General features: G+C 30.6%; 1 protein-coding gene across 2 annotated transcripts in view; it reads right to left on the reverse strand.

Annotated features, from left to right (window-relative positions):
* LOC132952870 (uncharacterized) overlaps nucleotides 1-17,409 on the reverse strand; it is a 237,206-nt gene that overhangs the window by 18,925 nt on the left and 200,872 nt on the right. For both annotated transcript variants that reach the window (XM_061025345.1, XM_061025346.1), the window contains exons 8-20: nucleotides 14,834-14,898; nucleotides 13,016-13,187; nucleotides 12,810-12,949; nucleotides 11,401-11,602; nucleotides 11,152-11,310; nucleotides 10,538-10,819; nucleotides 8,203-8,454; nucleotides 7,920-8,095; nucleotides 7,678-7,830; nucleotides 6,556-6,862; nucleotides 4,734-4,934; nucleotides 4,480-4,630; nucleotides 3,503-3,731 (exon numbers count right to left, since the gene is read on the reverse strand). In XM_061025345.1, coding sequence (XP_060881328.1) covers nucleotides 3,503-3,731; nucleotides 4,480-4,630; nucleotides 4,734-4,934; nucleotides 6,556-6,862; nucleotides 7,678-7,830; nucleotides 7,920-8,095; nucleotides 8,203-8,454; nucleotides 10,538-10,819; nucleotides 11,152-11,310; nucleotides 11,401-11,602; nucleotides 12,810-12,949; nucleotides 13,016-13,187; nucleotides 14,834-14,898 — 2,489 coding nt within the window. The remainder of the gene's footprint in view (nucleotides 1-3,502; nucleotides 3,732-4,479; nucleotides 4,631-4,733; nucleotides 4,935-6,555; nucleotides 6,863-7,677; nucleotides 7,831-7,919; nucleotides 8,096-8,202; nucleotides 8,455-10,537; nucleotides 10,820-11,151; nucleotides 11,311-11,400; nucleotides 11,603-12,809; nucleotides 12,950-13,015; nucleotides 13,188-14,833; nucleotides 14,899-17,409) is intronic.

A 17,409-nucleotide genomic window follows, 5' to 3' on the forward strand; every position in this document is an offset into this window, starting at 1 on the left:
ATTTAGTTCCAGAGATTACCTTCAACAATGGTAACTAACAACTCCTCTTTATATAATGGTATAGACTAGCTGATCCCGTGCACTAAGTTGCTCGTTAAATGTATAAACTCTATATGACTCAAACTTTGTTCAATTAATTATTTAATATTCGGTGTATAGTATTCAAAATGTATCTTAACTTTTCCGTTTCCCGGAATAAAAATTCTGATACGCAGCAGTACATTATCAGGTATGTATGCTGTTTGTACGTATGATTTAACTCTAAAGTATCAAAGTTATACCAAGTTTGTCATTTTTACTTAATATTATCAATATATACAAAATCCTATTCTAACCTAACCGTACTAAAATCGGATGAATGAAATAAAAATCAAATTTAACCCTTTGTAAATATTAACCTATCTTCTTCCCAGAGGTCTAATCTACCAACTAACTATATAAATACACAGACTAAACTCTGGAACTACTTATCAGATATTATATGTATATTGACAAAAGATAATAATACAAATCATCAAATATGCCCGATTGACCAATAGCAACCAATATATTATACACAGGTGGATTTTCCTATGAAAATGGACCTCTGGGAAGACGATAGGTTAATTTACAAAGGGTTAAATTTGTTTTTTTTTAGTCATCGGATTTTAGTACGGTTAGGTTAGAATAGGATTTTGTATAAATTGATTATATTAATCCACTGTAGGTGGAATTAAGTAAAAACGACAAACTTGGTATAACTTTAATACTTTAGAGTTTACACTATAATCATACACTTACGCACAAACAGCATGGGGTCCGCGATCTACCGCAGGTAGATTGCCTACTTGATAATGTACTGCTGTGAATCAGAATTTTTATTCCGGGCAACAGAAAAGTTAAGATTTTAACACCATTCACCGAATATTAAATAACGAATTGAACAAAGTTTGAGTCATAAAGAGTTGATACATTTAACGGGCAACGAAGTGCTCGGGATCAGCTAGTATTTTAAATTTTCGTAGGAGCTAAAAATAATTGAATTTTCAAAGAAGGTATTTGCAAATGCATTGTTAGTTTGAATTTCCACGAAAGTGGCACAACAATTTATACTTACATTTTTAATTTTGTACGTTTTCTTTGAACTTATTTTTTATGTTATACTATCTCAAAAATGGATCAAAATTGTTTTATTTTAGATTCTATAAACTAATGAAAACGGTTTGTTTATTTTTTAACTGTCTTGTTCTAAACTCTCAAAATAGTTTTTAAATGTGCAGTATGATAAAAATTTACTTATGTAAAAAACAAATGTTACGATTATTTTGAAAGTGATCTAAATTAAAATATTATAAAGTAAATAATTGTACTTAATTATAATATTGTTTGTTAGTCAATATATCAAAAATATGAAAAATAGTTTCTTAATTAATTTTTTTATTCCTATTTCTTTAACCAATCTTCGTGAACAGTTAATACTTTTAAGAATAACAATTTTTAAATTAATTGTTTAAGTATTGTTATAAAAAATGTAAGTACCTATACCTAATTATTTTCAATACTTCTTAAATACTATACGAGTTAAAATTATCGAAGTATTGTATACAAACAAAATATATAAAACATGAATGAAGGAACATAATATATTATACAGAATGATCTGTTTTGAAACGGATATTATGTAATTTAGTAATAAAATAGATGCCAAGACGAGTAAGACCATAATATTATTAATGTCAAAAATGATAAATTTTTAGTATCGTTCAATGAAACCCGATTTTATTAATTATCATATTGTTTTAATAATTCTATTAATGTTAGTACATATGTGCCTACCTATAAACGCAATATATAATTATTTTATACATTTGACTAGTGCAGTTAAATTACTATTTAAACTTTTGCACCTCTCTAGGGAAAATTTGAATTATATAATTCGTGTTGAATGCACCATAGTTGTTTGGAATATAACTAATGTTTTAAAACGTATTTAGAAAATGACAAAGTATTGCATCGAAATTTATCTGTAGTTCTCTATTGCTTAAATGGCTTTGTTAATTATAAAATGAGTTAGGTTAACAATAATTTAAATGTTCATAAAAATATTTTGCTTCAGAATGTGGAATTATAATGTATGGAATAAAAACATTAAGAACCTATATAGGTAACTTTGAAAAAAAATGTTTTAAATATAATTATATTACATAAATATTGATTCTGTAAAAACCTACTTCAACTGTAGTATAAAAATTTTTTTATTTTTAAAACAACAACGATTTTGATCGGAAAATGTGTGTTTTGTTTTTAATAGAATATCATCATCTACAATGTGTACATACTTTTAGTTGAAAGAATTTGTGTACAAATTGAATCTAAATATTGTGTGCCAGTGTTAAACCAATCGAGGTGCGTGTGAAATTGAAATTTACGACCAATTTAAACCATTAAACATAACAACTATCGTTATATATTATTATATAGCATTCAATAATTGTTGAAACTCGTACAAAAGTATACAGAATAACGATGTAAGTACAGATATGGGCACACTATAAAATATTTTTACTTATTATAGCTAGGTTAGGTTAGGTTAGCCTAGTTGTAGAGAGCATATGTTACAGGTTCTATTAATGAGTAAGATTAGAATAAAATATAAAAACAGATGAAAACTATTTAGGATTTAGGATTTAAGATAATTTATACTTAAAATTTAGCTGGTTCCATATTTTAAATAATATTTTCATTACATTTTTTATATTTTTACTTTTAAGTTATCTATTATGCCATGTGCCTATGTCACTATCGATACAGATTATTAATGCATGGAGTTTTGGAAAATTTTAAATAGCAATGTTTTTTAGTCTATGTATCCTGTGAAGTTTTGTAAAATTATAATTTGATTACAAAATACATCGAAAATATCAATATTATGGGCACTGTTACTCATCTTATTTATTACATTTAATATCAGATTATTGAGCAAGTGAAATTAATTTGAGATAGCTATTAAAATATAATAAAAACAAAATTAATAAAATAGTAAATTTTTTTATATTATAAATTATTATACGTATTGGAAATCTCGACTACTATATTACATATTATAATTATAAATATTTTTATAAACATTAGGTATGATTAATATTTTATGCATTTTTACATTATGTTTTTTATTTTATATATTATTATAGATAAGTACCTTTATTTTTTGGGTAGGATTTGTATGTATTCAAAATGGAAGCGGAAATGTTCTAGGCGGAATTTAAAAACTTTGAGTGGAATTTACAATCTCTCGTAATTTAATAGCTATTGAACACGAATAATTTTGAAATGACTCGAAGATTTGTAGGCTTGTTAAGATTAATGGTTACAATAATGTGTACCTACCTAATTAAATCTGATTAGTGAAAATCACCAGTTTGATCGTTAAATAAAATAAAACGCATTACGGTGAATTAGGAAACTTGATAAATACAATTGCTGATAAATGCACACAAAAGTATAGTAGATTATAAGGACTTACCTTTTTTTCATACTTGTCGGTGTGTTCCGATGAAGTTTCTGCTTTATAAATTTCAACTTAGGCACAGTTATTGTTAATACTGACAAGTACATAATCATGAGCAGCACAAAGATTATGATATAAACGTAGATAAACGCAGAATTCTCCCACGACCACCATGGTCGAATAGGCTTAGCGCCAATAATATTCAGACTTAACATGATACTGAGCACAAATAACACGGGGGCAGCTGAAAAACATTAAAAAAACGTCATGAGTGTATATAAGCCAACGACCAGTTTTAGTCCACCCACCATGGTACGATCTAAAACATACCTTTATTACTTTAGGTTAGGACTTATATATGGTGTACAAAAAAACCAAACGATCGTACCTATTTTGTTTGAAAATTAAATTAAGGATACTTAAAAAAAAAAATTCAAAGGTATAATAACGGCGGGTAACAATGTTGGTTGTATGATTTTGACTGAAGGGGAATTTAATGATAAAATGGTCTAAATGCCACCTATGCCTTCTAAATTTTTTACTAGTATGTAAGTTATAATTTAATATTATATTATATTTTGATAAATACAAAAAGAAAACTAATATGAACGCGTGTACTGTAGGTATCTATATAAATGCCGTAATAGATATATATGTTATAATCACATATTGTTATATATTTATTTCCTATACTATATAAATACGTTTCTACAATTGTAAGTTCATAATATTATGGGTATATATTATAATGTATATAAAAATGAATAACAACCACAACATTTTTGAATGGTCAACCAATTTCAATGTATTTTTTTTTTGTTTCAGAGAAAAGATAAATAACGAAAATAATATGACGGTTATTGATAAAACGTCAAATGGATAACATAGTATTTTAATTATTGAAGATTATAGGATTTATCACCGAATGGAAAACATGGACAAAAAAAATTAAAAAACATCTCGCGTGTTACCGATAGATAAATTATCCTCACTTGTCGCTACGCCAATAATGGGAAGTTTAATATTGGAAAACTGCGGGAAACTAATTATCTCCGTGTAGACGATGAGCAACTGACTCAAGTGCGACGTTATCTCCACTATGGTCACTATTTGCAAGTACAGCGAAAAATATCCATAGTCGTTCTGAAAATGGCAAATTGTTGTCGTTAAACGCGTTCGAGACAGAATGTCTTGAAAATAAAAACAATGATTATAAGTAATTAAAATAATAACGATGGACATTTACATTTTTCGTTGCGTACAGAAACATGCACATCTGGATTATAATTGCGAAGCACAGCTGTATCTTCAAGTACACAATGCACGTCGGGTGTTTAACCCATTGAGTGACCAGCAGCATCAGAGACATCGCCGATTGCACCAGACAACAAGCACATCCGAACACGATAATCACATCTTGTTTTGAAGTACTTTGACCTCCTTCGTCCTAAGTATGAGAAAGAATAAAAACAAACGACGATCATTATTCAAATACGTTATAAACCGTTTCGAATCCAAACTGGGACGTTTGTTTTGACAGCACTGCATGTGTAGTGTAACGTTAGTTATGTCCGAAATTTTCAAAGTTGTACATAATATTGTTATTCCTAACAATGCGTTACTTTGGTCATAGATTTCTTGTGCTAATATTTTTAATAGCCTATACTTGCACAATAATTATTGCTAAAAATACAATAAATGTGAGTTTTAGAAACGAAAACAATATTTAAAGTATTATCCTAAGAGTAATTTTTGTTTCTATCTATACATTTTCCATCCAAAGCAAAAGTGTGGTAATAGTTTTAATAGGTAGTGAAAATCAAACAGTTAAGAATTATTTTCTAAATATTATTTTTCTGACTATATTATCCTGTATACATCTGAGGTATAATGTCTATGAAATAATATTCCTTAAAACATATTATATGAAAATACAAAAATCGTACCCTTTCAAGTCCAGCGGAATCTTAGTAATCGTTTATATGATGAGTTTTTAATAGGTTAACAAGATTCCACGAATTTCAGTGATTTAAGAAAAAACAAAAAAACAATTCTTTCGCAAATTTTGTTCATTTTAAGTTTTGTTGTGATATGATATTATAACAATAATGTAAATATATATGATAAATTAAATTTTTCGTTCTTTTTTGATTTGAACAGAATTATTAAATTAGTCGGTAAATCGTTTTACGTAAGGGAGGTACGAGATAGAAGAATCTTTGTGGATTTTGCATAAAAACATAAAGTTGCTTCGTTTGTTATTATGGAGAATTTCAGTTTAGGAACAAGATGTATTTATATTTGATGCATTTTATCCATAGATTTGAGAAAGTACAAATTTCATTCGACTAGAAAATTACATTCATAAACACGCATCTAGTAAACTGAGATCGTAGCATTGTGTCGTGTCTCATATTTTGTGATTAAAATTGTATTTAAATATATAATCACAGATATTTAAGTTGAAAATTGCACAACATGTCTATAAGTAAAATATAAGGAAAAATAACTATATTGCAATATAACGTACGATTAAATTTCAAAGAAAAATAAACATTTTAGTAAGTCTGGTACACACATATAAGGGTAGACACTCCGCGCTAGATTCGTGTTCCGCATAATTAACTGCACATAATTAACGACCCGACAACTATTCAGTGGGCACACACGAGTCCAGCGATAGTGCTGTTTTACGACACAATAGTGTTTATACTATCATAAATTCTTTATTTTTATTTATTCAATAGTTTACGCCTGCGAACGGGCTTAGGCACATACTATTATGAGATAAAAACATAAGATGCAAATTGGTTGATTAATGCTATATTACGTATTTTAGAGATATCTTTCGCAATAAAATTGGATAATGAATGTATAGTTATTCAAAAGTGTATACACCTACTTACGACACAAAAAATTCATAAATAAAATGGCGCCTCGATTTCAACGAATTAATTTTGCCTCAGAATCCGGTCGTTTGGGCAACAACATGAAGGAAATGTCGTCGGACTTTTTCAATCCTACCTATTCGACTTGGTTGGTCACAAGTCTTATATTTATATACTAACCAGTGGAATCACTCTAGCGAGTACGGTGAACAGACCGGCTGACGGGCAGTGGCAACGGGTAACGTTGGACAACGGTGACCAGACGTTGACCACCCGGCAGGATGACATGTCCCACTGGTGGTCGGCTAGCCTGGCCATGGTCGCGCAAGTTACGTTCCACGTTCCGTTTACCAGCCACGGCAACGTAAGGTCGAACTCCAACTCGGTAACGATGGTCGGCCAGTGTTTGCGTATCCGTTGACCGTCCTGCGCCAAGCTGACCGATACCATTGGCGTCATCACGCTGTACTCGATCTCGCCGTCTTTGCTGAAAACCAACACACTCGTATTTTAGTTTATAACATATTCCTACTTCCTGTGTATGATGACACTACGACAGACTTAAGATTATCTCAGGCAACTATTTTTTCCTAAAACCACTATACTTTTTATCAACCACCCCCGTAGGGCATCCTACAGTTGGATTCATTAAGTCCAGATCGCCCGAATAATAATCCATAATTTTATTATCACCAGAAGATGATGTTACAACTTCACAGGTGGCGGCCTTCCACTTCAACTTGACATACAATCGCAATGAGCTGATTTGTAGATTTATTATTTCCATTCATTCCACCATTTAAAATTCAATAAACAGAAACGGTTTTCTTTTCTGACTGGTATTTTGAACGGACTTGACTTATTGTGCGTACGAATTCAAAGTATTATTATACCTGTCATAGGGGGTAGCGGGAACAAAAACGGTTTACCTGGATATAGATTTTTTGATTTGGTTTTTTTTTTATATAATTAATATTATGCCACATTATGAAAAGAAATCCAGTATTGAAATATAGTTTTAAAAATAAAACAAAAATAATAATAATAAATAAATACAAATATAATATACGGAAAATGAATTGGACAAAGCGTACCCTGAATAAATACAATAACTTTGAAATTAAAATTGAAAACTTCCAAAGGAAATGTTTTTTTTCGACATCAGTGAATATGACCTAAGTCGCATAATAATATCAGTACTCAGTATTTCAAAATATCTTAATTCTGTTAGCTCCGTTTAAAATAAAATAATATACATTTTTATTAATTGAAACCGTGGAAAATGATTTCGTCTTTATTTACCTCTTGTTTATGAAATATTTTCTCGGAAAAAACTCCGATAGATTTCTGAACGTCGTGACTCCTACATTGAACGATTTGTTTATCCATTTGTCGATTTGAACGTCGCACATGGAAACGATTACTTTTGGTTGTTGTAAGGACCTAATGGTTTGTCTGTGAAATACATCATTTGTACGTGAAATAAATAAGAGGCCATGTCAATTGAATTATTATTTAAAAAAAAAATTGCATTGTGCTTGTACTTGTCATAAAACCGGTGCGTCATATTTCTACTGTGATTTATCACTACTTCCGAGGCTGACGCGACATGTATATTTTCGATCTGGTTGGTGTACTGTTTAGTTCCTTTGTTGGCGAACAAGTAAAACGCTTTTAACAGCGTCCACGTCTCGATCATATCCAGAAGCTGAACGATTTTCTGTCAGATAACAAAAATGAAAAATATAACAGTAACAATGTAATAAAATAATAATGACATTCATACGACGTATTACGATTCGTAGACAGATAGTAAACACGTCTTACCTTTTCGTTAACCACCGAATCGTTTTCCAACAGCATGCTAAGTATGTTGTCAAAGCTGATTGACGCTTGGTCTAGGTCGGCCAAATCAGACGATTTCTGTAAGTACGACGTGACGGACACGAGAAAATCGATGACGGGCTCACCCTCGCCTGGATACCATACGGCGGTGGAGTGAAGATCGCTGTATAGTGAACTCAACGTTTTCGCGGCCGTCACGTTGACCTTATCGTATCCCAACGTTTTTTTACGAAACTGAAAATGAATTTTGCATGACCGCATTTGAAATTCGCGCAATAACATTGATAATAATAATTATTATAAATTAAAATACGATGGTAGGATGTGTAAACATCACCGCCAACACTGTGAACGGCGTATCGTAGGTGTGTAATATTATGTTATAACGCAGCGTTGACAGTGTACACTCATATGTAGATAGTGGTTTGTGATTGAATAGAAAAAATTTAGCAGAAAAATGTGTGCCGTTGAATGGTTTGGCGGTGACGGTGGTGACGGCGTAAGTGTCGGACGAGTCCATCGCATGTTTTTATTTGTTTGTTTGTTTTTTTTTTGTCAATTTTACTACAAAAGCAGAGACGTCGTAAAGACACATAATGTTCATCGATCGAAAAGTTTTTTAATTAAACTGAAAATCCAGAAACTTGGCCTTTGCGGCCGTTATACACTTGTACTTATACATCTACATAATGCTTTATTTATACGCACATCCATACGGTTGGTGATGCATTTCGAATGTGGGGATCGAAAAAGTGGATGGTCCACGCTTTCGAACAGAATGTGATAGATACTTGGTTTCGAAAGAAAACAAGAATAGTAATGGAAAAAAAAAAACCATCCAAATTAGATTTCTAAAGAAATACAAAAATATTTGAAAGCCCTGTTAAATTTACGTATGCATTGTAGGAAATGCACATTTCAAATGCGTCTTTTTTCGTTTTTATCCCAGGCTTACGTACTAATAATTGTGGTTTTAGGGGTGACCTAAGCAAATCGGATATATAGGAATAAATCGACTTTTCAACATTAAACGTATAAACTAAGTGTTGGCCACAACGCAACACTGCTTATGCATTTATCGTATGGTTGTCTATATTATCACAAGTAAAAAATAAATTATGTGATTTAAATCCCACCTCATCTTATCAATAAAATTAATCTTCAGGTGGTAAAAAAAAATCAATTTTCTTGTACCTTCAATATTACTTGTACAATAAATTAATATTTATAAAAATAAAGGCACAATTATGTGTACCTAAATAATAGTTTTGTATAATAATTGTGTAAATTAAATACCCAGGTCTTTTTTTAATAAAATTATCAATAATAATTAAAAATAAACAGTTTAGAGCTCATTTGGGGTAAATTGACTTTTTATATAAATGGATTTTAAATTATTTTGTTTTGTGTTATTTATCGTTTAATGATATATTATAATATACTTTGTTAATTATTATATTGTTTTGTTTTGTGGTATTTAATTATTTTTGATTATCGCTTTCCGTTATAATTACGTTTACAAATTTCAATCGTTTTTCGACAAATTTAACGTTATAATCATAACGTTATGATTATAAACGTTATAAACGTTTGCAAGCCCTGCCATTAAATCCTTAACCTATTAAATCATAACGACGAGTATGTTCATATTTTTCACAAATTTCAATAATGAAGTGGGAGGAAACATAGCGTTATGAGTATGCAAAATAGGTACACCATTATGCAGGAGTTATTGGTTAGGACTTAGGAACACATTTTGTCAATACCTCCTTACATTATTTATTAATATCCTCTGTCACTGCATACAGTTTGTAGGTAACAAAAGTATTGCAGACGTCGACAACACAATTAATACCTTCGAAGTTTAGCCGCGTGTCGTTATAGATTGTTATCACTTATCATTATTCGCGTATTTACGATTATATACGATTGGGTTTATTCGTGTATATATTAAAATCAATCATATTTTCCAACCTCACAATGGACCTATCTTTAACACCCACACACTACGATATCATAATATATTTTGGTGGTTATAATTTCATAGTGAACCTGACGAAGCACACCGGCCAATCCAAGCAATGTAAACTCTAGGAACGTTCTGTTTTTTTATTTTTCCACAACGATTGTAGCGTATTTTGACAATAGAATGAAAAACGACAAGTTTCTTGTGTTTTCTACAGATATCGACTGGTCCGCGATGAAAATATAATCAGCTCGGATAATATATATATATCTCGGGCACTTTCGAGCTGCACAATATCTTAATATTATACTATTGTATATTGCATGATAATATTATCATGTAAGTACTTACGTTCATGGTGATTTTGTTTAGGTCATCCGGTGCGCACCGCGAATAGTCGGCTTTCTGCCACTCGGTGCGGTTGGCCGCGGTCAGCACGCACGTACGCGACGCATAGCTCGTCGATCTATTTTTCGGACATTCCGAGGATGCTGATTTCCCGGCACCGGTCAGCGGCCACACGCCGTCCGCAACGCAATGCGCCATCACTCTCGTGTTGAGTACGTCTACGTACACGGTGGCATTACGCCTGCCTGCTCGGTTAGAAGCTTCGCACCTGTACTCTGCCGACGACTGTAAAAATATGTGCACACAGACGTTAGAAAACGGCATGTGTGGGTATCGTGTGATCACGTGATTACACGACGCATGATACGAGACCCCACATTTGTTCCGGGGGGGGGGTAATCTGTCACTGGGTTATAATATGTAAGTAGTATTATACTTATATAACAAAAAAATGTCTATACGGAAATTATAAACAACACGTTTTATTTGAACGTTTAATGGCTTATAAAAATTATTATACTATGCTATAGATCCAACCAGAATCATTTGAATGGACCACGACAGGGTAAAGTAATCGCGACTGGAAATAATATCGATCATATTATAAGTACTCTCACCGTTATGTTCTTCACGTACAGTACACTGCCACCGCGGTGCAAGTCTTCCCAGTACACGTTTTTGTCGATCTTCACCAAACGCATGTCACTATCCAGCCACGTGTTCCCAAACTTAGTGAATTCGTTTTTTAAAAAACACATAATCGTCACGTTGTCCCCCTGCAAAAAACGACGAGACAAGTAAGAACCTAGATATCTATACAAAGTTAAATCAACCAAAAAAAATATGGGTGGTGTTTGTTTAATTACCGGTTTAACCGTTACGGACGGTTTCATTATTACTTCCGGCAGGGGGATCACTGTTAACGCTACTGATTGACACTGTTGGTGTGAGTGGTCCGACACCTGACACGTAAATTTTCCAGAGTCTAAGATGTCAGCGTGTTCGATCACCAACATGGATGACTTGTAATCGGGTTTGTCCGTTTTCTTGATTTTCGTCCAAATGTTTCTAAAATAGACAAGAAAATATTATGTATTTATTCGAAGTGTTATTTGAGTTGTGATCGACTGTAACTTCAATAGTATTGATTAAAATTCTTCCACACCGTAAAACTATTTTTTTTTTTTTTTTATATTGATACGGCTTCAACATTAAAGTCATTAGCCGGGGACAAAAACATGTTTACAAGTTATTTACAATTATCTTAATATTTAAATAAAGGAAATACAGTATAGTACAAGTATGTGGTTATAATGGTATAGGTAACAATAATATATAACTATTTAGATTCTATTAAATAGATTGGTTATTTTAAGGAATGTAATTAAATAGTTAAAATTGTCTATACTTAAAATATCTCTTAATGTTAGGTGAGGAAAAATTTTTCTTTGTTCTGTTAAATTTGGGCATTCAAGGAGTAGGTGTGCTGTGGAAATCGGGGTGTCGTTGCAGAACTCGCAGTTTGGTCTCGGCTCTCTTCTCATTAAGTGGACGTGTGTGATGTTTGTGTGTCCAATTTTCATCCGTGTCCATATCACTTATTGTCTTCTCGTACTTGAGGGAGGGTTTGGGTTAGGTAAAACTAATTCTAGTTGTCTAAAAATGTTCTTATGTTTTTCTGTATAATTTGAGATTAGTAGATTTAGGTTTCAAACGATTTTTGTTTAATGGGACTAATTTTATTTTTGGTTTTCGAATTTTTGTAACTTGAAATGTTGAAAACAAATAGTACGTTGATATTTTTTACTTGTTTTCAAAGTAATAACCATTCTTATACCATATGTCTCAACATACTCCATGTTTTTTTAGATTGAATACAAGTTATACGTAGATTTTTTCTTTCATTATTTAGTATAATATAATACGAGCGTTATTTTAAGTACCTACTCGAGTTACAAAAAGCGCTGTAAAATAAAAATGTAATTTAAAGTGTACATGAAGATTTTTTTTCCCATAGAAAAACTCAATTATTCTGCTAAACGTGTATTTATAACCCTACATACAAATCAAATTGTTTTCGAATATTAATCATCGTGGTTACTACAAAGGTATTTTCAGTCGAAAAACGATATAATATATTCTTAATATCTTAGTCCAAGTCAAAATATATTTATTCCTTTTATTTATTCAGACCTAATGTATTTGATAAAATTACGTATTTTTAAATCGTATAACATGAAAAAAAAACAACTAAAAATCCAATTACAAAATATACCTGGTTGATATTGACGTATTAACTGGGATTCCATCTTTAAACCATTTGAATTGCATATCTGGTGGACCTTGGGCTATGCATGATATAATGAACGGTTCTCCTTCGGGTATGGAATCTCGATTTTTGTTCACGTCCATTTTCTATAATAGTCAATGAGATTACAACTCATAAATTAAACAAAAAATAAATTATAGATGTACACATACATTTAACCACAACGATGGTTCCTGCTGAAAGGATAGCGCTGTTTTTACCAGTGGCACAGTTCCTGGTCCTGGCAGAGAACCATTGGCTATCATATGATTGAGTAGGTCTTGCACAATTTTCTGATCCGATTTACGAGAGTAAAATTCAAAGTGGACATCTCCAGTTTTGGGTCTATACACATTTCACGATAATGTAATACAGTATTCATATTTTTATTAAGTACAATAATTCTCAATCTGGAGGGGAGGGTTCGCGTCCTTTACATATTATGTATAAAATAATAATTTATTTAGGTGTCTCAAAAAAATGGGTTATCTTATTGACGTAGCATCAATTTTAAAAAAAGGTGGGTAAGTGGATGTCACTCTGCTGTACAGTAGGTTACAAGTGGGTCACTGTAATGGATGGTGTTAAATTTGAATTCAATGATAAAATATCATTGTAAGAGAAAAACGATTCTGAGCGAAAACGGCCAGTCAGCCTATGATATTACCAAGTATATTTGATGATATTATTGTAAATAAAGTAATTTATATATAACCTATTTACGGGGAGCCTTGTTTTCAATTTTCAATCATTAGCTATAAAAGTTGAACATTTTATAAATGTTTAACTAAAAAATAATTATTAAATTATAAATTTGAACTTTAAATGCTTAAAATGTGCCTTTGTATTAAATGCTGCCTTGAATAAAATTTTCACGCTTTTCTACCCAACAAATACAATTTTATTGATATTTATAAAAAAAAAAAACAAAAAAAAATTGAGAACTAACAATGTCCGCAAACGGCTCAAAAAGAGTCAAATTATTTTCAAAATTGTATCGTGTCTAGAAAATGCTAATATAAACAGTCAATATTTCATGTACGTACAGTACATTAATTGTTTAAGAGTTACACAAAAAACCAAAATCGATTTTCTCAAAAACAGATTTTGCGTAAAAATTCCCGTTTTTCCTTCATTTTTCTTTTGTTTTTCACGTCGTTTTTGAAAATTACTGGGAAATGTTAACGTTTGACCCTCTAAAGTACCATCTAGTTTCACTTTCCTATCAGAAAAGTTACTGTTGAAGAAAATCCAAGCACTTTTACTGTCCTAAAAGGTGATGACAGACACAAAAAAAAATTTAAAAAAACACACACATCATTGTAAAATCAATATCGCTTCGCTCGTAATCTAAAAGGTTGAAAATAACTGTAATTAAAATAAAAAATAAAGTTAAATACCGATAGCTTGAAAATAATATTTTAATATTAAGCAATGTATTGGAAAAGTAATATTAATAAAATAAAAAAAAATATTTTAAATAATTTAACTACGATGATATCTAATATCTATAGGTAGTGTATAGAGAATACGTACAAAAAAACGGTAAATTATACAATGAAATTATTAAATAATTATTTCGTATAAGTAAAACTTAGATAAAATAAAAAAACATATTATTGTATAATTTTAAAATACAATACCTACGCTGTATTTTATTATGTTGAATTGTTTGTAATAAAGGAGTACATTATGACAACATATTATTATATTATTATAATACGCTTTAAATTGATAACAAAATTTGTCAAATAATTATACATACCGACTGTATGTCACATTAACTAGAAATTGAATTTTAAAAAAATATGGGAAAGCTACCGACATTTGAGGAATTAAGATAAAAATTACTAAATCTATAATCTATTTTAAGAGATCTAATAGTTTATTCGAGTTGCACAGAGATTCGTGTCTCTGTGAGATTTGAGTCATCGTGTCTCGCGCCATCTTTTGACCATTTCATATATAGTAATAAAATTTCTTAAACTTACAAAATTGATGTTATTCTTAAATCGTATGGTTCATGCGAATTCACTGGTTTCAAATGTTTTCTGAACTATAAAAAAACATAAATCATGTAAATTATAAATAAGAGAAAATAAATTTAAAAATATAAAAATATTTGTTGAGGGCTATATTATAATTTTCATATTTCGAGTCATGTCGGTACTCTGATCTTAATCCATTTTGTACGTAGATAAAAATTAGACGTTTTCTCCGACTGAAATAAGATTATGACCCAATATGGTGGACATATTATTATATGGTTCTCACAACGTCGACAATTAAAGAAATAACGTAGAAAAAACAAAATATTATGTGTTTGCGTTTCTTATAAATCTTAGACATTCATATTATATTTTAGAGAGATGATTTATGCAAATAATCTGAAAGTTGAAATTTATAACCTGTACTAAAATAATACTGAAATTATAAGTGGGAGGCTGGTAAAAGGGGAGTTTAAACGCAAAAGGCGGGCAACTCCATTATACCGTTTGTTCACAAAAACAAGGTAAACAGAAAAAGTGAAATTACTGAGCATGCGCAAAATACAAGAGTTAAAAAATTTTAAATTATAGGAATTCGTGAACTAATAGTTTAGTCCCATGACCCTTTAAACAGAATTCAAAGACATGTATAGAGTACTGTAGAGCACGATTTAAGATAGTATGGTTGCCCGACGACCTATGATAAGATCATTTTAAACTGGCAACCAAATTAAATAACCAGAACAGCTGGAATATCCACCACTAGCGCTTGCGATATGATGTGTGCTGATATAGAAGTAGAATTTACGGGTTTATAGCCAGCGTGGTATGAAGCCACTATTACATACAAGCGCTAGTGGTGAATTTTCCAGCTGATTTTCATAGTGATTTTGGTAGACACTTTATTATGATTCGTTGGGCAACCATACTATCTTAAGTCGTGTTGGAGAGTAATAATATAAGTAACTGAGTAATAGAGCGCACCCTTTTTTGGTGGTCACATTTGTATGAAGAGTGCACACTAATATATTATGAAAAATAAAAAATACTTATAACATGTACCATATACCGAGTATTTCTAATAATATGTTGACGTCTATCGGAAGTGTAATATTATAGGACGGTATTAAAGCAATAATCGTTTGTTTCGACCTATTTAACGACGTGGCATCAGATGTAACTATTTTTAACAAACTTTCTCTGTATAAATCATTCTTTTGTTACAAAACACGTTTGGTCATAAATTTAAAGTATAGAAAAAGAAAGCGTTATTATTATTATTATTTTTTTTTTCAGAAAACTATTCAAAACGAACAATATATTATACATTATATTTTATTCTTATTTTGTTGGTTCGGAAATAAAACATTTAACCGTTTGTTGTTGTTTTTTTAGTATATTATATACATATGTTTTGTTTATTTCATTTATATATGTATCTTATTGTTTGTTTAACCTTAACAACTTTAGTTTAGAATGTTTACTTTTAGTAAGAGAATATAGATTTTTTTATATTCGACGAATATTAATGCAGTATTTTATATGTAAAAAAATGTACGTTTTTTGAAAATATAATATAACATAAAATCGTTTTTAGCACGGATTACACAGACTTCAATTGGTTAAATTATGTTAACCAACGTACGAGTGAGCTATGCATAAAGGCTAAGAGTGGTTAAATTTACTTTTTTGAAGTATTTGTATAGTTAAAATAATATGAAAATAAAAAAACTATTTGTACTGTTATAAATTCACTGCAATAGATACAGGAAGCGTATTATATTATAATATTAAAATAAAAATATTGTACCTATATATTAGTCGGGCTCACGAACAAAGTCCATTTCGTATCAACACGGATTAAATTAGATTTTACTCTATCTCTTTTTCACAAAATATTTTACTATATTACACAGGAACGCCCCTAACACAGTAATACTTCTCTTACAAAACCATTGGTCCGTCGACAATAATTTGTGATTCTTATAAGTTTAAAGCCAAACGTCGTAATCGCTTAAATCTCATTTCATGTCATCATTTTTACTACCTTTCCATTTTCTTTCAATTATCCATTTCCTATTTCGCTCACGTCGGTTATACATTATGATAATATATATACATCAATATCAACTAGCTTCTCCCCTTCCGTCATCACTTAAAATCGAAATTCCTTATATTCTCAGAGTTCTCTGGCTATTTTTGTATTCGGCCGAAAGTTTTTTAAAATAAAAACCGTGCCATTATGTAAGCTTTAGTATTAGAAAACTTAAAATTGAATCCGACATTTAAACTAATAAATCAAGATTTTTTTAGGGGTGATGAATCATCAAAATTCCTTTGGTATGTGATCACTAAGTCAATTGCTTTGTTGTCGGGAGTTTTTCATATCGCCACGCCAAGATACACATACGACACACTGGTTAGCACCGATTGTGTGATGATAATTCGAAGTAAGGGTTATTAATAATAATTAATTTACAAACAAATATATTTACCCCAAATTCTCTATTGATTTAGGTACAATATGCGAACATCTTTTATAGGGAGAACTGATGTCGTACGTTGTTGTGTTATACAAT

Source organism: Metopolophium dirhodum, chromosome 9 (assembly GCF_019925205.1).
Source record: "Metopolophium dirhodum isolate CAU chromosome 9, ASM1992520v1, whole genome shotgun sequence".
In the NCBI taxonomy this organism is placed as follows: Eukaryota; Metazoa; Arthropoda; class Insecta; order Hemiptera; family Aphididae; genus Metopolophium; species Metopolophium dirhodum.